We start from the raw sequence: 24,106 nt of genomic DNA, 5'->3' as shown, positions 1-24,106 counted from the left end.
AAACACATCCAATCAAAATTTTGAGATAGCCATTCAGCGTAGTTGATTTCCAGATAGAAAATATGTTTTTGAGGAGGACACTTCCCCACAACCCTCGGGGCAAGGGTTTTAAGTTATGCCCTGAGGGCATATAAGAATGATGTTTACACAATTTATTATTTATTATTTTTTTCCTTTAGAGCAGGGCACTTCGTATCGAAGAAGTTGTCGTTGAAACTTCGAAAAGGGCTGATTCAATTGGAAATTGGAGTGGCTTGTTTAATAGTCGAAAGTGATTGGAAGGCAACTAACACCCCTTTCACGCCCACCATTTCCCGAAAAGCATCCAATGAAAATTTAGAGAAAGCCATTTTGTTCAGCGCAGTTAATTTCCAGATAGAAGTTATGTTTTTGAGGTGGACACCCCCCCACAGCCTTCAGGGCAATGGTTTTAAGTTATGCCCTGTGGGCATTTAAGGTTCTTATAAAAAGTGTTGTCACAGAAACTTCAAAAAAGGCTTATTCGAATGGAAATTCAAAGGGCTAGTGCCTTTTTTAATAGTCGAAAGTGATTGGAGGGCAACTAACCTACCTCTCACGCCCACCTTTTCCCCAAACACATCCAAACAAAATTTTAAGATAGCTATTTTGTTCAACGGAGTTGAAAGTTCTGGAAATTAGGTCTTTGAAGATGACAATCTTCCCCCCCCCAAAGCTCTCAGGGCAAAGGTTGCAAGTTATGCCCTGGGGGCATATAAGGTTTTTATAGAACGTGTTGTCGTAGAAACTTCAAAAAGGGCTCATTCGACTGGAAATTGAAATGGCTAGTGCCCTTTTTAATATTCGAAAGCGATTAGAAGGCAACTAACACCCCTTCCACTACCACCATTTCCCCAAACTCATGCTATCAAAATTTTTACATAACCTTTTTGTTCCGCGCAGTTTAAAGTTCAGGAAATTATACCTTTGAGCAGGGCACTCCCCCCACAGTCTTCAGGGCAAGGGTTATAAGTTATTCCCTTGGGGTATATAAGTTTTTATTGAAATCTTTGTCGTAGAAACTTGAAAATGGGCTCATTCGATTGGAAATTCAAAGGCCTAGTGCCCTTTTTAATAGTCTCGAAAGTGATTTGAGGGCAACTAACCCCCTTTCACAACCACCTTTTCCCCAAACACATCCAATCAAAATTTTTAGATAGCCATTTTATTCAACGTAATTGAAAGTTTTGGAAATTAGGTCTTTATGGATGACAACCGCTCGACCCCCACAGCCCTCAGGGCAAGGGTCGTAAGTTATGCCCTAGGGGCATATAAGGTTTTTTATAGAAACGATTTTGTAGAAATTTCAAAAAGGAAACATTCGATTGGAAATTGAAAAGGCTAGTGCCCTTTTAATAGTCGTAAGTGATTAAAGGGCAACCTACCCCCCTCTCACGCCCAACATTTCCCCAAACACATCCAATCAACATTTTGAGATGTCCAATTTGTTCAGCGTAGTCGAAAGTTCTGGAAATTAGGTCTTTTCAGATAATAGCCCCATCAGAGCCCTCAGTGCAAGGGTTGTAAGTTATGCGCTGGGGCATATAAGGTAAGTTCTGGAAATTATATATTTAAGGATGACAAACCCCCTAAAGACCCCAGGGCAAAAGTTGTAAGTTATGCCCTGGGGGCATATAAGGTTTTTATTGAAAGCGTTGTTGTAGAAACTTCAAAAGGGCTCATGTAACTGGAAATTGAAAGGGCTAGTCCCTTTTTAATAGTCTCGAATGTGATTTGAGGGCAACTAACCCCCTCTCACGCCCACCTTTTCCCCAAACACATCCAATCAAAATTTTAAGATAGCCATTTTATTCAACGTAGTTGAAAGTTTTGGAAATTAGGTCTTTAAGGATGAAAACCCCTCCACCCCACATCCCTCAGGACAAGGGTCGTAAGTTATGCCCTGGGGGCATATAAGGTTTTTATAGAAGGCGAATTTGTAGAAACTTAAAAAAGGGCTCATTCGATTGGAAATTGAAAGGGATAGTGCCCTTTTAATAGTCGAAAGTTATTGAAGGACAACTAACCCCCCTCTCACGATCATTATTTCCCCAAGCACATCCAATCAAAATTTTGATATATCCATTTTGTTCAACGTAGTCGAAAGTTCTGGAAATTAGGTCTTTTAGGATGATAATCCCCTCAAAGCCCTCAGTGCAAGGGTTGTAAAATATGCACTGGGGGCATATAAGGTAAGTTCTGGAAATTATGTATTTAAGGATGACAAACCCCCCAGAGCCCTCAGGGCAAAGGTTGTAAGTCATGCCCTGGGGGCATATAAGGTTTTTATAGAACGCGTTGTCGTAGAAACTTCAAAAAGGGCTGATTCGATTGGAAATTGAAATGGCTAGTACCCTTTTTAATGTTCGAAAGCGATTAGAAGGCAACTAACACCCCTTCCACGACCACCATTTCCCCAAACTCATGCTATCAAAATTTTTAGATAACCTTTTTGTTCCGCGCAGTTTAAAGTTCAGGAAATTATACCTTTGAGCAGGGCACTCCCCACACAGTCTTCAGGGCAACGGTTATAAGTTATGCCCTGGGGGCATATAAGTTTTTATTGAAATCTTTGTCGTAGAAACTTGAAAAAGGGCTCATTCGATTGGAAATTCAAAGGCCTAGGGATCTTTTTAATAGTCTCGAAAGTGATTTGAGGGCAACTAACCCCCTTTCACAACCACCTTTTCCCCAAACACATCCAATCAAAATTTTTAGATAGCCATTTTATTCAACGTAATTGAAAGTTTTGGAAATTAGGTCTTTATGTATGACAACCGCTCCACCCCCACAGCCCTCAGGGCAAGGGTCGTAAGTTATGCCCTAGGGGCATATAAGGTTTTTTATAGAATTGATGTTGTAGAAATTTCAAAAAGGAAACATTCGATTGGAAATTGAAATGGCTAGTGCCCTTTTAATAGTCGAAAGTTATTAAAGGGCAACAAACCCCCCTCTCACGCCCAACATTTCCCCAAGCACATCCAATCAAAATTTTGATATATCCATTTTATTCAACGTAGTCGAAAGTTCTGGAAATTAGGTCTTTTCAGATGATAACCCCATCAGAGCCCTCAGTGCAAGGGTTGTAAAATATGCACTGGGGGCATATAAGGTAAGTTCTGGAAATTATGTATTTAAGGATGACAAACCCCCCAGAGCCCCCAGGGCAAAGGTTGTAAGTCATGCCCTGGGGGCATATAAGGTTTTTATAGACAGAGTTGCCGTAAAAACTTCAAAAGGGGCTCATTCAATTGAAAATTGAGAGGATTAGTGCCCTTTTTAATAGTTGAAAGTGATTGGAGGGTAACTAGCCCCCCTCTCATTCCCACCATTCCCCCAAACACATCCAATCAAAATTTTAAGATAGCCATTTTGTTCAACGTTGCAGAAAGTTCTGGAAATTAAGTCTTTCAGGATGACCCCCCCAAGCCCTCAGGGCAAGGGTTGTGAGTTATGCCCTGGGGGCATATAAGGTTTTTATTGAAAGCGTTGTCGTAGAAACTTCAAAAGGGCTCATTTAATTGGAAATTGAAAGGAATAGTGCATTTTTTAATAGTTGAAGTGATTGGAGAGCGACTAAAGCCCCTCTCACGCCCACCATTTTCCTAGACACATCCAGTCAAAATTTTGAGATAGACATTTGTTTAAAGTAGTTGAAAGTTCTGGAAATTAGGTCTTAGAGGATGACAACCACCCTCACAGCACTTAGGGTAAGGGTTGTAATTTATGCCCTGCGGGCATAAAATATGTTTATTAGAAACTCAAATGCCTTGAAACTCAAAACCTCTATGCCTTCCCAAGACCAGAACATAATTTGCACTTTACTGAATAAAATACAAATGAATGTGCATTGTCAGTTTAACATACATATACTGATATTTAGTAATCAAAACGTTAATATTATTTGATTTATTAAAGTTATAAAAGTAAAAACATTTTTATTTTTCTCAGTAAAGTGCAAATTATGTTCTGGCCTTGGGAAGGATAAGGGTTTTGAGCCCAATTTATGTTAATTTCTGCTCGTTTTGAGTTTGACTCGGTTATTTATTGTAATTTTTGTTTGTTTTTGAGTTTAATTTATTTATCGATGCTGATTTGTGGTAGTTTCATGCTTGGTAGATTATTTGATCTTATTTTTGCTCATTTTTTGTTTAATAGAGCTCTTTACTTTCCTTTAAAAACTTATTTTGTGGAAATTTTTTTTTAATTAATGTTAATATAAAACGAACAGAAATTAATCAAAAAAACTTTTTGCACAAAATAAGTTTTTCAGAAAAAAGCAAAGAACTCCATTAAACCAAAACTGAACAAAAATAAAATCAAATAATCTACCAAGCATACAACTACCACAAATCAGTAGCTATCAATAAATAAATGAAACCCTAAACAAACAGAAATTAAAATAAGTCAAATTCAAAAAAAGCAGAAATTAATCTGAGTAGGCTTCTAAACCCTATGCTTTCTAAAAGCCAGAATATAATTTGTAGTTTACTGAAAAAATTCTTTTAAATGTTTTCACTTATAACTTTAAGGAAACAAAAATTAATTAAGTCCTGAGGGTATATATGGTTGTTATCGAAGAGATGCTCGTATAAACTTCATAGAGGGCTCATTTGATTGGAAATTGAAAGTTCTAATTTACTTTTTAAGAGTAAAAAGTGATCGGAGGCCAGTGATCTAAAACAGGTCATTTCTAACAATAGAGGCTTGACACAGTGGGCTAGGCCAGCCATTACAGTAAATCAGATACAAGTAGCCATCAGATACAAGTAGTTCAAATATTGACTCAATTTACAACATTCTTCTTAACAGTGAACCAATTGAGGGCAATAAGGTTTTGTAAAATCCCCGGAAATTTGTTGAATTTAACACCAAGTGGAATTGCAGCAGTGGAAGCTAGTAAAAGGATTATTTGGCAACAGAATAATTAATTTCATTTTCTTTTATTTTAGTCAGTTTCTGTGGTGCTCAGTAACAGCGGCAGCAGTTGTATATTTTTATTTCATTTCTTAGTTTTAGATTTTATTTAATTTTAGGTTTTAGATTATTTTAGATGTTATCTTTTTTAGGGTTGAAGACGCCTTGTCTTATACAAACAAAATATCCGCTTTGTTTTAGTTTGTTTTCTTCTCCTAATGGTCGTTTCCCATTTGTTCCCTTTATCCTGAGATTTTGTCTCTCTCTTTGTTTAAAAAAACAAAACAAAAACAAGAGTGATGCAGATAATTATTTTAATATATCGGATATCTAATAATAATTTAATAAATAATAAATAATAAATAATTAATAATAAATAAATAAATAAATAATTAATAAATAAATAATAATTTATTTAATCATCATGCTAATAAAAAGGCTGAAAAATGTATATACTTCAAAGAGAAACAATGAATAAATGGCCATACATATAACCCGTCTTCCGCATAGTTTGTACGGGTTAAAAATTGTGAAAAATATTAGTTCACAAGAACACAAAAACATCGACTAAACTTAAGAACATATTGTTGCCATTCTTGACGGAAGCTGTCCATTTTACTTGCGGTTAGATAATTCATCAATCTGAAAAAATAATCATTAGAATCCGCAAATCTTAGATCCTTTCAAAAATACTTGAAAGTAAAAGAAATTAAAAACCTGTTCTACTAAAAAACAGTTTCACCACATCAGCATAAAAACAGTCTCACAGTCAAGCGGAAGGAGAGAAGGAATGTTTTGCTCAAAATTTGTCATGCCGTGCAAAAATTCTAGAATTGGTCTAAAAAAAAACCCCATTTCTTTTCCAGTTTTCTACAATTTTCTCCATATCTACAATGAACTTTTTATTTCACCTCCTGTTCACTGCACTTCTTATGATTTTCCTAATTACTCCAAAGTTTAAAAATATGCGGTTAAAATTCAGGAATTAACATCGTTAGACGAAATGTAGTCTCTAGCATCATTATCATCTGTCAGAGGTGAACCTAAGGGACGAGCGAGGAAGGGGCAAATACCCCGGAGGGTAGAGCCAGGTGGTAAAAAAGAAATAATTTACTATACGTTTTCAGTAGCGTCTAGCTTTTCCGACCTGTTTGGCTTTAAGGTTTTATTCTTGCATTAGGGTGATAGAGTGATATAATAGCTGTGGGTGAAGCTTATATGGTTGTCTTCTGTTCAGATAGGTTGGTTCAGTTAGGTTAACAATTATAAAAAGTCACAGGAGAATCTAATTCACAAAAATGATGCGAGACATGTAGTTTTCCATAAAGGCAAAAGTTACAGATATAGGTGAAACATTAAATCCAAAAACAAGTAAAAATTAAAATAAACACTCAAATTAAGCTTAAAATGAACAGAAGTTGGTATAAAAAGCAGTTTAGACGCTCTCTCTCCTAAGTCTAAACCTTGAAAAATATATTGTGTCATTTGTACTCTACTGAGACACACATTTATTTTAACCTGAATTTTATTGTTATAGCATTGAATACAAAAAAAAGTTTCTCTAGTAAAATCTTTAAATTTAAATTGCTGAGATTTCCAGGTGCATATTAAATGCTCAGTTCCTTTTTGATTAGTTATTTCCAGTAATCTTGATTATTAACGTTATTTTTGTGTATTTTTTTTTTTTGATGTTTTGAAAAAATTAAAGCAAAAATAAATAGTGTTTAACAAAATCAGATGACACCATAGATTTTTAAAGATTTTTAAAGATTTATGGTTAGCATTTGGGTACAAGCCAAACTTCTGATGTAGTTGTTATGTTTATCTGAAGTCTGACAGGAGTATTCCTTTAATTTATTTTTTTAATTCTAAAGTTTGATAATTGTTCGTCTGAATCAGAACCTGCTGCCCTCATGTTTGATGTCCTTATTCATGTTTCTTTTTGCTAGTTCGGGTTTCAGTTATACATTGGGAACAATTTCAGGTCAATTATAAGTTTGAATTGTTATACTGAAGGCTACTTTATTTTATACTGAATAGTTATAAGTTTGAATTGTTATACTGAAGGCTACTTTATGTTATACTGAAGGCTACTAATAATTGAAGGCTACTTTATTTACAGTCATCTTTATTTTTAAATGGCATTTTATTTTTCGTTAAAACTTCTTGTCAAAAATTAGGAAAAATTACATTATCGCAAACAAAGCTTTGTATACGTATTTATTTTTGAAAGGAACAATGAATGTATAAAAAGAAAAAAAAACACTTTCGTTATTTCTTATTATATATTCAGTATATTTTTATGTTCTAATTATGATTTTATTTTTTAGTGCACTAAGAATTCACTAAATACGCTAAAAACACTGACAATTAACTAAGTTTATGCCTTAGAGTATATTTTCGTTATTAAATCCTTTTAAACAAACGATATTATCCATCTTTAGATAGATGATAATTTCTTAGACACCACTACCTTTCCACTCACTGAATTGAACCAATGAAAACATAGAAAAAATGGTTGTAATATTTAAATATAGGACAATGAAAAAAAGTTGTGGACCTCCCGAGGGGTGGGGGAGGGACTTCCCCCCCCCCCCCAACTTTTTTGGAATTCGGAAAAATTTCCCCCGAAGGCAAAAACTTCGGCAGAAATTTTGAAAAATCAGCCAAAATTTAGCAAAATCCTTGATTTCTGCAAAAAATTTGGCATAAATCAGTTAGTGATTCGGTAAGATCGCCCCCCCCAATAAAATGAGCCTCAGGACGTCCCTGCTTATAACAAATAATATTCTTGAAATAAATGTTATTGTCTTTTAAATGTAAACATTCAACTTTCACTGTAAAAACTATTTGTACTATTAAAGATATTGACGGTACAAAAGGGAGTAGGAAATTGGACATAAGACCCCAGAGCAAGTGCTGTTTTATTGACTTTGAGTTGATAAAACCAATAGTTTTAATAAATAGTATATATGTAATAAATAAATACCATTATTTTCCCAATAAGAGAAAAAGTTAAGAAAATTGTACTTAAAAGCAATTAAAATTACGGTATTTCAAATAAATTCGTTGTGTCCTTATTCATTTCTGAAAGTAACGTAAAATTTAAAACAAGAACATTAAAAAAAATATATATAAGAATATAAAAAAAAAACATCACAAGAACAATCACATTGTATTTGTGATTTTAATATATCTAATTTTATAGTAAGTATGATGTTTGGTTTTGTATTTTAATGTTAAAACATAAATTTATTTATTAAATGCTACCCTTCACTATCTGTTTATCTTAACCACTACCCTTTAACTGACCTGTAATTAAGAAAATAAAGTTCTTTTTGAAAAATAGTATTATTGACCTTTTAAAAGTAGTGAAAATAAACTACAAGTTGATAAAACCTTTTAATGCATAACATTTGTGTTTTCGTTATTTTTCTAGGTTATACATTCAAGTATCTAGACATAACTTTAATATTTACAGTGTTGAAGTTGTGGCAAGAAGTGTAAAAATGTACATATGGCCCACAGAGCAAGGGCTGTAAGCTCCGCAAGTTTCCAATTACATATAAGATTTTTCTATTGTGGAAAGGGGGTTTATTTGATCCTAGATCTCCAAAATGGCTTACGATAATAAAAAATTAAAACTTAAAAAATGTTGCGAGGTATTTCGAACAAAATAAAAAAAAACAGAGGGTGCATGCTGGTTGTCGAAAGGCTGTAAAGACAATATATAAGGAATAATGGAAAGTATTAACTTGAAACGTTTAGAATATATTACTCGGGATATTAAAGGATGTTAGGAGGACCAACACCCCTCCTTTGTCTGCTACCTGATTCCCTCAACAACTTCCAACTTCATAAAGTCCTTTGGTTTAAAATAGTCAAAATGTCAAATTAATATGTCTCCTGGGATACCATGCTCCCACAACTCCAGGACAAGGATTGTTAAGTATTAAATTTTCTCATTGTTACAACCAAGATTTACTATTTGAAAAAGGAGGATTTGGATGTGTCTAAAAAACCCTAGGGTATTAAGGAGAAATTAAAACAAAATGGGGGACACATTGAAGTAAATCAAAAGACCACCAATACTTTCAGTTTATCAAAAAAAGGAGGTCTGTATTACTTAAAAAAAGACTGAGCGCATTAAAAAAAGCCTCCCTCCCCCGATGCCCTTTCTACTTGACATCTCACCAATGTCATTCAATCAAAAATTAAAAATAACAATCCTGTTTACAATCATCTAAAGTTAAAATAGCTTGGCCTCTACGGATGACATTACACCACACAACCCCTCGGTAAACGGTTCTTCCTTGTGCAAGCTGCCAAATGTTTGCATGTAAGGTTCTTTATTGTGAAAAGAGAGCCTATTTCAAACTATGCCTTCAATAAAGTTTTGTGTATCCATATGGAAATTACTGGAATAGATAAGGTGGATGTCCAATAAATCAAAACAAGCTAGATGAAGCATAGTTGTCAGAAGAGTATATCAGCAATATCTAAAAAACGGCTAAGGGCATAAAGTTGACACGTTTATGGCAAGTCAAGGATGTCAATTGAAGAATGATTAGTGATAACCAGCCCCTAAACACTTTTTTAGATGTCCTTCTCAACACGGATATACATTTTGGAAAGTTAAAGGTAAAAAAAGACAAAGATTACACACTGGACTTTGCAGTCGCTACCAGTGGTGCTGATATCTGTTTTATGGTCCTTCAGTCTGAAAATAGCTGTTAAATTTCTTTCAGCCAAACCCATGCCTGGATCTTAAGGATCAGCTGGAGAGACCATGTTAGCAACGACAATATACTTGAACTTTCCAACAAGACAGGGCAACCCGTACTCAAGTATGCCGACCAGACATTACATCCGTTGTGAGATAATGAAGATAGAGTTAATTGGGCATATCCTCCGTGTGCCAGATCACAGACTTCCTAAACTACTCCTTCACTGGCATCTGGAAAGCACTTGTCACCAACGAAGACCAAAGAACGCAATCCATAAGATCCAGAAACCTAACAGAAGAGCCGTCCAGACGAGTTTTATTCCAGAACTGGAGGAATAAAAATATTTCTTACAGAATGATTGATTACCAAAATTTAAGGGAAAGGGAGTTTCAAAAAGACAAAAAAAACAAGGCTTATAAAGGGAGGGGGGAAGGGGGTCATTCAATTGACAATTCGTCACAAGCATATAAGATGATACAGAACATAGTGATTTCGAAAAAACAAAAAAACAACATAGGAATAGGAAAATCATGAAATATCGAAAACAAAAAAAAGTGAAAATACACGGGAAAATTCAGAAAATACACGAGAAAATACAGGGCAGTGAAAAACGAGAACGATCACCAGGAACGAAAACGGCTATAAGAACAAAATAAAAAGGGCTGTAAACAAAGCCGTATATTTTATATGGAGCTATAGTCAAAAGGCGGGGCTTTGGCAATAAAGATATAAAAAATTAAATCACCATTCCTGAAATACTCAACTGGCTAACACTGATGTGTCCGTTTTCTTGATTTCACCCAATTGTGATCGTTATTAATTTCTTATTAATTTATTTTTAAACTTTTTTTTCTTCTTAAATTTAGGACTTTTCGTGAAAATATTCTGCATGGTTGCACTATTAATGCTATAACAATTATGCCTCTCTTCATAGCAAATAAGACTGATTTCCTCCAATTTTCTAGCATTAATAGCACCCGAAAATGGTGTTTTCGTTGTGTTTTAATGTTTTTACTTTTATAGTGCCAGGTTTTTTTTACCAAAGAAAACTTATTATTCGAAGTATAATTACTAAAATGCAGCAGTCTAAACTATAAACTCAATTTTAGAATATATTTATTTGCTGTTGATTTGGAATAAATTTATTTCTTACTTTGTATAAGCCTTCAGCTTTACAATACCTGTGATTTCTTGTTGGATATACCATTTTCATTTGATGCCACTTGGATAAGCTTTTTAGATGATGCATAGCAATTACAACTGGCGAGACCACATGAACAACTGATTGGACAACAAAATACTCCATAACAACAATTCTGAAAGGAGAAAGATTAGTTAGGAATAGTGGAGCAGTTTCGTCAATTCCTGGGGGAGGGGCCAAGTCGGAGCTAATTTTCCCTACTCAAGTGAAAATGACAGTGACAACTGAAAAATGAGGCATTTAGTACCATAAAGGCTAAGATATACTTAGAAAAAAACTCATTCGTTTCTGTGGATGCTTGAGCTATGTAGGCTTATCTTAGTTTTGACTGCATTTTTTTAACAAATAGCCATTTCAAAGCACCTTCAAGCCAACTGAGGCCAGCAGAGCTACACACGCTCCTCCTCCATCGTAATATATTTGAAGCATTTCTCTCTACATCTTTCCAGAAAGTTCCCATTTCCCTTAAATCTTTCTTTACGACATCTTCCAACCCCAACCATGGACGACCTGCTCTCCGTTCAGCCCCAGACGGTGAGTCAGCCCAAAAGAATCCATAGACATTTTCTCTGGAAAACATCTAGCAAATCTTCTCCCATGAACGCCCTTGTTTCAGAACCATACTTGACTGATTTCAGCACTTTAGCTGCCAATATTCTAAACTATTCTAAACTTCAAAAAAAGGCTATCTCAAAGTTCTCATCTGATGGGTTTGAGAAAATATGGGTGTAGAGGGGGGTGGGCTTGTAGACTAGCTCAATCTCTTTTGACTCTTAAAAAGTGAACTACCTTATACGAGCATCTCTTCTACAAGAATCTTATTTGCCTTAAGGGCATAACTTACAAAGCCTGCCCCAGGACCAAGGGCGGTTGTGTCGACATTTGGGTTTTTTGTTATATGATCTTCGAACAATTTTTAGCAAAATGGCTAACTAAAAATTTTTATCGGATGCATTTGGGAGAAAAAGAGCAAGGAGGGGGTGGTTATCCTCCGATCTCTTTTCGCTCTTAAAAAGTAAACTCGAGTAAACTCTTAAAAAGTAAACTCTTAAAAAGTAGGTTTCCAATCGAGGGAGGTCTCTCTGAAGTTTATACGAGCATCACTTTCATAAAAACCATATATGCACCAGGACATAACCTAACACCATCTGCCCCCGAGCCCTGGGTGGTTGCGTTGACACCTGAGTTTTGTTATCTGACTTTTCAACTATTTCTATCAAAATGGTTATCTCAAAGCTTTTATCGGATGCATTTGGGTAAAACTGGGTGTGGGGTCTAGTTGCCCTCCAATCTCTTTTGACTCTCAAAAACTGAACTAGAACTTTCAATTTCCACTCAAATGAGCCCTCTCTGAAGTTTTCACGAGCATTTCTTCCATGAGAAGCTTATATGCCCCCATGGTATAACTTACAACGCCTGCCCTCAGGCCCTGGGGGTTATCTTGAACACGAAGTTTTCGTTATATGATCTTTGAACTTAAAAAAATGGCTATCTCAAAGTTCTCATTGGATGGTTTTTCGTACAAAAGGGTATGGAGAGGGGGGGGCTAGATGCCCTCCGATCTCTTTTCACTCTTAAAAATTAAACTAGAACTTTCCATTTCCAATCAAATGAGCCTTCTTTGAAGTTTATACGAGCATATCTTCTATAAGAACCATATGTGTCCCCGGGGCATAGCTTACAACGCCTGTACCCAGGCTCTGGGGGGTAATATTGACACAGCAGTTTTTGTAATATAATCTTTGAACTAATTTTAACAAAATGGCTATCTCAAAATTTTTATCGGATGTATTTGGGAAAAAAGATGCATTTGGGCTTTTGGGGCGTGGGGGGGCTAATTGCTCTCTGATCGCTTTTGACTTTAAAAAGGGCACTAGAACTCTCAATCTCCAATCAAACGACCCCCTCCAAAGTGTGTGATCTCCAAAGTGACGATCTCTTCCATATGAATTGTCTCTGGGAAAAAAAATAATAAAACACTGGAGCCGTATGACCTTTACTATAGGCAAAGCTATAGCATTGCCTCTGATACTATCAAGGTAAGTGAAGCTCTCCACCCGATCAATCTTTTCGCTACCCATTGCCACCTTTTCATCCTCATACTTATTGTTAGCCTTAGGCCTTGGTGAAATAGTCTTCTTAATATTAATTATCAAATCTATTTTAGCATTCTCAACTCACAAAACCTGAAAAATCCATTAATTTTGCACATATTTTAATATAGGACACTTCAATCGTCAGCATAATCTAATGTCTAGGAAAGGTGGCAATGGGTAGCGATGGGTGGCAGAGGTGGCAATTTTGTTCTTTATTTGATTCGGTATCCTCCCATTTCCTTTCCTGTGCTCCTTAAGACTAAGTCCTTATAGATGATCCATATAAATGGGGATAGAACACAAACATGCTTCACTCCTGATTTAGTAAAAAAAAAACAAAAACAGCTGCTACCTTCATTTCGTACTTTAACCACAGCAGTGTTATTATCGTACATATCACATTAATGATTTGTTTGGTATACCATACAAGGATAAGACCTTCGCTAAAGCTCTTCTATCAGTAGAATCAAATGCTTACTCATAAAACTGAGGACTAAAGGTGTCTGATAACTCACTTTTTAATTATTAACCTGAGAGTGAAAATTTAGCCCATCCTAAGACCGTGCTGTTCTTCTCTTAAAGATTTATCTACAGAATCAATCAGTCTAAGAAGTATCAATGATACCAAGTTAGATACAAACAAGTAGAAACAACAGGGATTTTTTTCTTAAGACAGTAGAACTTTACACCTAAAGTAATATTTCAACCCTATATCCAAAGGCCATCCTCGGCCTTTTACCATCCTCGGTTTACCTTTTACCTTTTACCTTTTACCATCCTCGGTAAAACTAATAAAAATATACAAGAAACTCGCATTAAAATACGACCATTAAAACTAAAAAATTTTTTAAAAATCCTAGCATCATTACTTTAGGGAATTTCAATCAGGAGTGGTAAATCAAATGAGGAGATAAAAGGCAATTCATTCCAGTAAAACAAAAATAATTAGAAATACACTTTCAATGCTAATCTTGCCTTTTTGGCAGCTAAGCTCAAAGGTCTTTCTGTAACAGGTTCAATGGTATTGTCAACTGCTTCTGTAATATAATTTTTTAAATCATTTTCCATCAAATTTGTGTGTAAAGCATTTAGTGAGTACACCCCAAATCCCTCTTTAAAGAAATTATATTAATTTTTTAATAGTTTAATTTCAGTTGCTTCTCGAACAACCTGTTTTATGCCTCAGTCATTGCGAATAAAGGAGGTTTCTTCAAAAAGTATTTTATGGTCGGGGTAATAAAAAATGGCTGCTCAGAAAAGAATCAAAAGAAGTATTAGTACTATTAGAATTTAAAGCTTTAGTTTTGTAATCTTTGTGCTGTTTTAGGCGTTTTTCTAGTTTCTGGTGGGTTCTACCAACATATTAATTACCACAGTCACATGGTATTTGATAAAACCCTCTTTGGCGAGTAACCGGGGTTTTATCTATACCAGAGTTTAGGAAATTCATGATTTTAAAATTACTAGTGAAACTTACATACATATCATTTTTGTATGCAAACTTTTTTTTTAATTTATAGCGACTTTGAGGATATATGGAAGATAAATTAAATTCGAGGGCATAGTTGGAGCCTCGCATGGTAAAAGACCTTTGATTTCTGTGGGAGCTACGGGATTCTCCCAAAAAGTTTGTATCTGATAAAGTTTAGTTTCATCTGTGATGTGACATTAAGAGCAAATATTGATTTAAATTGAAGATATCCGTTATCCTGTGTTGGTTTGTTGTCAATAGTAAAATCCAGTTTATCAATATTACTAATAATTAACATTTCTAGAAACGTTAATTTTCTTGCAATTTCAATTTCTAAGATAAATTGTAGATTTCATATGTATTCATATGAGATCATGGATAATATTTTTGGATCATATGTGTCTGATCCAAAGATCTCCTAAGCTTATTCAAAAAGTTCCAAAGTGATATTACGTCTTCCATATAACGTCCCCATTAGACATGTTTAAAAAATATGAATTTAAAGCCAAATTTTCGAGTTATTTTAGATAAATATTCGCTAGTAACCTAGATAAAAGTTACTCCATGGATAGCCCCTTTATTTGTTGATGAAAAGAATTACAGAACTGAAAAAACATTAAATTTAACTAAGCTCATTACAACCTTTTAATGTATTCCTGTTGCCGAATCTCCGATAATTTTTATTTTTTCATAATTGCACAGATACTACCATATCAAAATTTGTCAAATTTTGTCATAGAAAATATGTCAAAACTACTGACTATCTTGTTTTCTAAGATAATTGCAGTGTTAATTTTTTCTAATCAAGTTGCCATCAAGCCATGGTAAATTGGAGAAAAGTCCGAAAAAGATAGTCTGAGTTAGAGGCAATTTTGGCATAACCACTTTTTAGGATCGTATAAAAATGATTACACAATTAATAATTTTTGGGAATAAATCTAAGTTTTGAAGGCTGTATGTAGTACGTAGTCGATGGTTTGAAAGCTATAGAGACTTCCCAAACCTGGACATTATAGACTAAGTATAGGTTTCAGTAGTGTCTAATAGTAAAATTGATAATCCCCCCCCCTGTTTTAAATCGTTAAAATCAAGACGTACGATGAAGAACAGCGAATTGATGTGATCGAGTTTTAATAAGGTTTATTGTCAGTTTTGTCTTTTATATCATATCAAACCAAATATTTACTCCATCTCATTGATGTGAGTCAGGTGCGGATCCAGGTTTTTTTTAGGGGGGGGGGGAGGCGCAAAATAGGTTGATCCGACAAACTTGCGTTACGAGCAAGTTTAATTAACGCAATCTTGCGTTAATTAAGTAAATTGCACTACTTTAGAATACTTTAGGGGGCGTGCACCCCTTAGCCCCCTGGATCCGCCACTGATGTGTGTTGAATTTTTTTATAGATCCCTTTAAATTGCAAATTTTGTTTTTTATTTTTGCCTTTTTATAATAAAAGGAATCTCAACTTTCTTTTTTCACTGTCAAGGAGGCACACTTGTGCCTCTATAAAGAGGCGACCCACCACAATGTTAAGCGATTTCAGGTCCTAGAGGTCGCAAAGACACGGCGGTAATCGCATTTTGTAGCCCAAGCTCAAACTAAGAATCTTGCAATATTTCATCCTCCTCCGACTTTATCTTCATGGGGTAAACTGGGCCGGAACTTTGGACCCTCCCACCACAGCCCTCCTTTAACGTTGTCCGATTGGGCTGAAATTTAGAGGTTAAGCTTTCCTAGGGCCCGGGAGCTTATCCTCGAAATTTAAGCTCAATCCGATCACTCCTTCCGATCACTGTTTTCAAAAAACCAAATATAGCCACTTAAAATTCATCATCATTTCTTTTTTTTTCTTTGCCACGCCTACAGGCCACAGTTGGCAACGGATCCGGTTGAATGAGGACTCATTCGAAGCAGAATTCGACCTGTTAGGGCCTTTTGATATTTTCAGACCGAAAAAATTATCCCCCGAATTTACATTTACGTAAAACCTTGGTTTCCTATATTAGTCCATGTTAATTTTTCCCACCACAACCCCCCTTTAACGTTGTCTGATCGGACTGAAATTTAGAGGATAAGTTTTCCTGGGGCTTGGGAGCTTATCCTCGAAATTTCAGCTCAATCTGATTACTCCTTCCCTGTTTTCCAAAAACCAAATATCAAGTTTTGCTTGCGTCAAAAAGATTCACCTTACTAAAAAAAATTTCAATTATGTCTCTTTAGTGCAGCGGTGAGACTCCTGGCTGTCAGGCGGAAAACCCGGGTTCGATTCACCGTTAGACAAATTTTTTTATATACTGAATTTAAATTAAAAAAAAAAACTCAGTTTCTTTTTTAAATTATTTGAAAAAAATTACGTTTTCTAAAGAGTTAAAGAGGCTGAGTTACAAGGTCAACCCTAAAAACACCCTGTCGAGAAAGAAAAGAATAATACACAATCATCTAACAGTTAGTCAAGCAATAATAAGTAATAAACTGTACAAAAACGTGCAGAAATTATTTGAAAAATACTACGTTTTCTAAAGAGTTAAAGAGGCTGAGTTACAAGGTCGAACCTTAAAACGTACAGGGATTAGGAGGCACAGTTGGGGGGCTGCCGCCCCCAAACCCCCGCTTTCGCAGCCTGTAAATAAATATGGAAGGGGCTTTCCCCTCCTCAACGCCTTGCTCTTTACGGTAAAGTTTGACTCTGTCTCAAAACTTTATTTTTTAAGACAATAAAAAACTTTAGCGTAAAGAGCGAGGCGTTGAGGAGGGGAAAGCCCCTTCTATATTTATTTACAGGCTGCGAAAGCGGGAGTTTGGGGGCGGCAGCCCCCAACTGTGCCTCCTAATCCCTGTACGTTTTAAGGTTCGACCTTGTAACTCAGCCTCTTTAACTCTTTAGAAAACGTAGTTTTTTTCAAATAATATGAAATAAAAGGTAAAGTTATATTAGACAAAGGTAAATACCGAACAAATACCACCGCACTTGGTAGACGATTCACCAGAAGAAGGCACCAATTCATCATTCGGCCAACTAGGATCATCCTAAAAATAAAAACGATTTAGCTTAAATGCAGAATTAAGCCTAAATAAAATTGTATTTATGCTTTACACTCCCTTTAAATCCTATGGTTTTGCAGTATGCTTAAGCTACCACTCGCACCGACAGAGGATGTAACTGATTGGACTTTTCAAGCAGTTCAAGGTAACGAAGAGATGTCAGTAAGGAGAGACTCGGCCAAGTAATCAAAATACTCTAAAAAAAACTCTAAAATGTTTGCAAGCAGTAGCCAAATGAAACGAATTAAATTTTTTGTACTGATTCTAAACTTTAAGAAATCCATTATGTTTGGTTTTACTGATCATAAGTTACGACCCTAAGAAAATTTTACAGATTTTCATTAAAGTACAGAAATACCTCCAAAAAGGCAATTGATATAATGAAAATCACATTATTTAATTTAGTGTATTATAGAATCTTACAGTTGAAGATTCAAGTTAATATCTACAAACAGTTTTTGGCAGAAGAACGATCACGGATGCGTGTTAATTTGTATTTTTATTTCTTTTTTTTCACAGGGGTGATCGTATTGTGCCAATGATTCTAAAAGATCATGAGAAGGCTCAACTAAACGGAAATTAAAAGTTCTATTTCCATTTTCAATTGACAAACAACTGTATGGCAACTAGCCTTCCTCTTAGGCCCTTCTCAGGAGGGTGGTATCAATTTTGAGATGAATTTTTGGATTAGGTTAATTTCAGAAGTTCAAGAAGAATGCTTTTTGGGATGACTTGACCACTCGTAGTACGTATGGAAAGGGATGTAAGTCATGTAATTTACCCCTTGTTCTCAGATATGATTTTTATTGGGATATGTAATGGAATTTTTTGGAGGTGGCGGGGAGGGGGTGTAGAGTGTCTGGAAAGTTTTTCCATGGCAAAAATTTTTTCAGTATAGATTAATTAAGGGATATTTTACACAAAGGGGGACATAAAATTCTGACATGATTTGAAAAACTGTCAGAAATTCAATAAAACAAAAATTAAAAAAAAAATATTTTTTACTTAATTACTATTAAGACTGATACAGATATTAATTACCATCCCTGAGTCAACCAAAAATGACAATTTTTGTCAAAATCCAGTTTTAAGCTTTTGGTGTCCTTGGGCCGTGGTTCCACGGGCCATGTTGTCCTCTGGGCCATGCACTCTTGCAGCTATCACAGTAACCTTTACAAAATTTAAAAGATTTTCAGAAGAGAAGAAGCCTTTTAAGAGGATTGATGAGTGATTCAAAATGCGCATATAAGGGTTTGCAACGTCTAAGAGCTGCAAGCTTGTCCTTTTAAAGCCATGATCTTTTCAAAAATAAAAATAAAATTTGTCCTTCACTGGACTGTGTTTTTCGACAACATTAAGAATTTTTTTATAACATTATGCTCTGTTTATGACAGGAGCTGCTGAGGACTCAAAAACAAACAAACATTCTGCTCTTCTAAAGCTGGTAACCAAGCCTTTATCAAAGTTGGCAAAGCTAATGGAGAGAAACGGTACCTTGCAGCAGATGGGGCTTCTATGCATAATTGTAATGGTGTTAAAGCTGGAAAGTCGTTTATTAAAGCATATAACCCACCCGACGAATATTTATATGACAAAGTAAATGAACGGCTTTTGAAACAAGTAAAGGAAAACTTAGCTCAACTGAATACTGTAGTAGAGTATGTTGTGTTTTTGGACCCTGCTGGTTCTATTCAGAGGTCTAAGAAATGATGGTACGTTTTCAGTGGTAACGCTTCCCGCCAAAGGGATAAATTTCAGGGAACTTCTACAATATTATGTGAACATCCGAAACGATGTTCACATTCGAGAACAATTGTCTTCGAAGAATACTAAACATTGACTGGAGAGCACATGTAACAAACCAGTCAGTTTGATCAATGTCGTGCCAGCCCTTGGTAACAGATGTCATCCGCCAACAAAGATGGCGTTACCTGGGGCATGTTATCCTTATGACGGAGGATAGACTTCCTAAGACTGTACTGGAATGGCAGCCGCAGGGATTACGTAGAAGAGGATGGCCGAAAAATACACTTCGTCGCACCTACCAGCGGGACCTCAAACACATCAATACGACGGTCCAGCCCCAGTGGGAAGGTATATGGGCAGCAGCACATATTAGGGATGATTGGCGGCTCTTCCTGGATGCCCTGGGTGCCTCTAGTAGCACAGGAGGAACTAAGGTAAGGTAATCCGAAACGATGGACTAGCGGACCATTTGAAAATAGTATGCAGGAATGCTCTGTATGTACGTGAAACATCCAGTATAGTTGAATGCTCTATAGTCAAATTTATTTGACAAATTTAATAGTCAAATAGTATAGTAAAATGCAAAGTCAAATTTAGTTACATATATAGTCATTTATATGTTCATATATAGAGTCATATATAATCATATTTAGTCACATATAGTCAAATAGTATAGTCAAATTTAATGGAAAGCTGATTGGTCAGTTAGTTAATTGCCTGTTAAATGAAGTCAATCTAAGTCCATTCAACTGTGCAGGAATGAATATCGAGTATCTTTTAGTAAGATAAGATAAGGGTTTATTCCAAAAACAAAACAACACAAAAAAAAACAAATGACCTTCCATAAGCTAACGCTTGTTCGGAAGTATTAACCCTCTTAAAATTAACGCTTATAATAACATACTAAAAAAAAAAAGAGAAAAAGAAGAAAGAAAGAAAAAGAAAAAAAAGAAGAAAAAATGAAAATCTTACACTCACTCGGCTCCTGGTCGCAATAACCAAAAATCAATACTTCACATACTCCAAAACTTCCCGCCGCCATCCCATAAATAATAAATAGACAAAACAAAAAAAAATAAAAAAAAAAAAATATATATATAGGAAAAACGGGTTCCGGGCTAACCTGAGAGTGACTCAGCTATACCACCCTTTAAACAAATTCATACCTATAGAGACAAACGGTTTTTAGTAGTAACTGAGACTAAGAAAGAAGCCATTAATACCTGATCAGGCCCTAGCTTAAATAATGCTTTCAATCTCTATCTTTGTGAAAGGTCTGATGTTTCTTTACCACGAACACAACAGTAATCACATAAGAAGTTGTTGCGTGCTCGAATGCGTCAACTAAAAAAAATAAAGCATTGAAAGGTTGGTTTATCATGATGTGTAAGACCAAGTAAATTGGGCAGCATGAATCTTTGATGTAGTTTGTGTCCGAGCTTTCTAAGATCATTGATTAGACCAATTCATAAGTGAGTAGAATAAAAATGTAAGTAGTAGAATAAAAATAGTAGAATAAAAAGTAGAATAAGTAGAATAAAAATGTAAGTAGTAGAATAAAAATAGTAGAATAAAAAGTAGAATAAGTAGAATAAAAATGCTCCTGCGTAAAAGCAAAAACTCTACTTATCGCAATAAAAAAAATTCAGTGTTTGTTGTATCGCTGCAATGTCTTCTGAATCTTTTTCTTTTGGCACTAACTTCAAATTGGCTATTTCAGAAAAAGGCTCTAGATCTTGCTATGGCAGATTCCCTAGTAGCTGATCTAGAGAGACAACGTGAAAAGTTAATCATTGAGTATGTAGCTCCAAAAAAACTGAAAGAGCCTGTAAGCCACGTCAACACAATAGATACAGTTCCAATGATCACCTAAGGACTTGTGCAAAGAAATAAAAAAAGAAAAAAAGAAATAAAATAAAGAAATAAAAAAAGAAATAAAAAAAAGTGTATTGTATTTTTCGACAACAAAGGAGTAATAAGTAAAAGTAATAAGTAAGTAATAAGTAATATTTAATTAAGTAATAATTAAATAATTAATTACTTATAATTATAATAATATAATTATAATTATAATAATAAAATATAATTGTAATTATAATAATAATAATTAATAACTTATAATTAAGTAATAAATTACTTAATTATCAGTAATAAGTAAGAGTAATAAGGAGTAATAAGTAAGACAGTTAGCACCGCCTACTACGTGAATAAGCTGCGAAAATTCAAAGAGCAAAGATCCTTATCTTCTCCTAAAGAACATTATGAGCGCAATGTTTTTGTACCCATGATCAGTTCTGTCAACATTTGGTTTGAAAAACCAAATCTCAAAGGAGAAACTTAAATCTTAACGGCTAACACTTTTTCTGCGTTTGAACGCTGTAAACGCCACGGATGTATCATTGAAAACCACAGTTACGAATATTCTAGAACGTACAGTCAGCTACATGAGTCGCCTTCACCAGCTTCAAGAGTGACCCTTACATTAGTAGAGACACAAATGAGGAGGAGTAAGTGGCTTTGAATCATGAGGGAACGACTTTTGCTTCCATCTTTGCTTGAAGAAGTTGTCAAAGAATGTCACGAGGATTTATGTCCTTGTGTTAATCATATGCTTAATATCTTTATCTCACTCTTGGTGAGTGTTGCAACTGCTGAACTGAACCTTGTGAAGATATAAAGCTTGCTAAGAACATAAATGGGAAAAGCAAAGTTCATCGGTTTAGCTCTTTTAAGTATTCATCGTCAAATTCATGTCAACACTAACAAATTTATCCCAAGTCTTGCACAATGGCCCTACTATTTGCCACGTGTGGTATATTCAAATCCTGTAATGCTCTCCCAATTATAGTGTTCTTTAGTCTAATAGAACGTTAAATAACCTGAATTATCGTTAAATAACGGTATATTATAACGTTATTTAACAGAAAGTTGAATTAAATTTTTCCATTATTTAAATTTGAATTTTTGCGCAAAATTCAATTAATCACTCAAGTTATAGTGAACCAGGCTAAATCCAGATATATTACTTCTAATAGTACCACCCTAAATCCAAGGGTTACCAGCATTATAAAAGCAAAGGTAGTTTGCTTAAGCATAGGGTACTTGTAGGATGTAGCCCCTACCGCTTAAGTTGTTCATTCATTGACGCATTATAGAACCGTTTTTTCTTCTTTGGTTTCTTTCAGCTTAGCGTGAGACATGACAATAGAGGTGACAGAATAAATAGAAAATATATAATTTTGGCTGTATATTTTTACATTAGGGGTGGGTGTGGGTGGGGGTAAAGTATTTGGACAGTGTGAAGTTAGTAAAACAATTCTTACTTCATAGTATGCAGAATAGTTGTACCTAACGCATTAGGTATACAGACCCGCTATACTTTCCCCCCACCCCCCCTAATATTGAAATATATGGCCCAAATTTTTTATAAAGTATGGTATTTTTGTCATACTTATTTATATTTCATTAGGATTTAGCGTCAGAGAAACATATTAAAAGAATATTAGGTGGGGGGCTATATCATAAAAGTACCCAGCATAGTTCTAATATTGTTATAAAATGTTTTTTTTCTACTTAGGGTACCAAATATTTACTTACAAAGCATTACTATATTTATATTAGGTTTACAAAGAAAGTCAAATAATCTTTATTTACCTCCTCAATTCTAGCAGAACTTCTCAGTTCTGCTACATGCGCGAAGACACATGTAAATAAAGCAAATAGCACAACAAAAAGTTTTCCTTTCATGTTTTAGATCAAGAAAGTGAATAATCATTTCCAGTAAAAGTGACTGCTTTTTATGCTAAAGAGAACAAACTCCGAAGATAAGGAACTGACATTCAAAACTGAAAGAGGTGTAACTTAATTTTTGGCTTCTTACGAATAAATCAAACAATATGCATAACCAAACAAGATTTTTCTAACTTTTTTCATGTCTGCACCCTCATGAGAATACAATATTGTATATAGAATATAATATATAAAATACATTAAGAGGTATTTCCCTCTTAAGACCCTAAAAAGGCTACTAAGACCTTCAAAAATTGCAAAAATATGAACACATTGGCCCTATAATCACTTATATACGTTTCATTGTTTTATTTATGTACATTTCCTCCCAATCCACGGAAAACCAAAAATATTTACAATATTATTTTTTTTTCCATGGTAAACACTATACCAATAAAAAAAAGAGAATTTAGTTTAAAACAAAAATTCCATCAAAAAAGTTTTTCAAAGAAAATTAAAGAGCTCCATTAGACAGAAAATGAGTAGAAATAAAATTCAAATAATTTTCCAAGCGTAAAACTACCAAAGATCACCATAAATAAATAAAAGAAACCCATTAAATTAACAGAAATTATAATAAACAACCGATTCAAACTCAAAAGAAGCAGAAATTAACATGAGTAGAGCAGACAACCCTCAACCTTCTCAATACCAGAAGATAACTCGCACTTTGCTGAAAACCAATACATTTAAATACTTTACCTTTCTTAACCTTAATAAACCAAATATATTGTTATGGCCTTAAAGAATAAATACTAGCATATACATATTAAACCATCAATCTACATTTATTTGTGTTTTTTCTTTGGAGCGAATAAAAAATGCTGTATAAAAATTCGGCACTTATGCATTATATGCTACACCCGAAAGAAAATGAGAATGAATATATTATAGTTTAGAAATTAATTTAGGCTATATATTTGTACATTATGGGGGGTGGGGGTATAGCAAAGCATATTAAAACTGCAACCTAACCTAGGCACATCCGCCCCCCTAAACCCCAAAAAACAATCGTTTAAATATTGTTAACTCGATAAGAAACCTCGCTTTGCAATCCATTTAGATAGCAAATACCCGTTGACGGGTTTCCATGTCTTG

At 34.7% G+C, this 24,106-nt stretch overlaps 1 protein-coding gene across 2 annotated transcripts; it reads right to left on the bottom strand.

Moving 5' to 3' along the window:
- Positions 1-5,327: 5,327 nt before the first annotated feature.
- LOC148939794 (uncharacterized) lies at positions 5,328-22,980 on the bottom strand. 2 transcript variants are annotated; one of them, XM_089106196.1, is made up of 4 exons: positions 22,874-22,980; positions 17,381-17,458; positions 10,816-10,978; positions 5,328-5,577 (listed from the first exon to the last, which is right to left on the bottom strand). In XM_089106196.1, exons 1-3 carry the CDS (start codon positions 22,964-22,966, stop codon positions 10,835-10,837), a joined length of 315 nt encoding a protein of 104 aa, XP_088962322.1. In that variant the 5' UTR covers positions 22,967-22,980; the 3' UTR covers positions 5,328-5,577; positions 10,816-10,834. The 2 variants fall into 2 exon arrangements, with proteins under 2 accessions (XP_088962322.1, XP_088962321.1); XM_089106195.1 differs by having other exon boundaries at positions 10,844-10,978.
- Positions 22,981-24,106: the final 1,126 nt, after the last annotated feature.

This window comes from Artemia sp. Qi Xiang Cuo, chromosome 20 (assembly GCF_049724085.1).
Source record: "Artemia sp. Qi Xiang Cuo chromosome 20, ASM4972408v1, whole genome shotgun sequence".
Lineage (NCBI taxonomy): Eukaryota > Metazoa > Arthropoda > Branchiopoda > Anostraca > Artemiidae > Artemia > Artemia sp. Qi Xiang Cuo.
The sequence above is the reverse complement of the archived record's forward strand: the minus strand, read 5'-3'. Positions and strand labels throughout refer to the sequence as shown.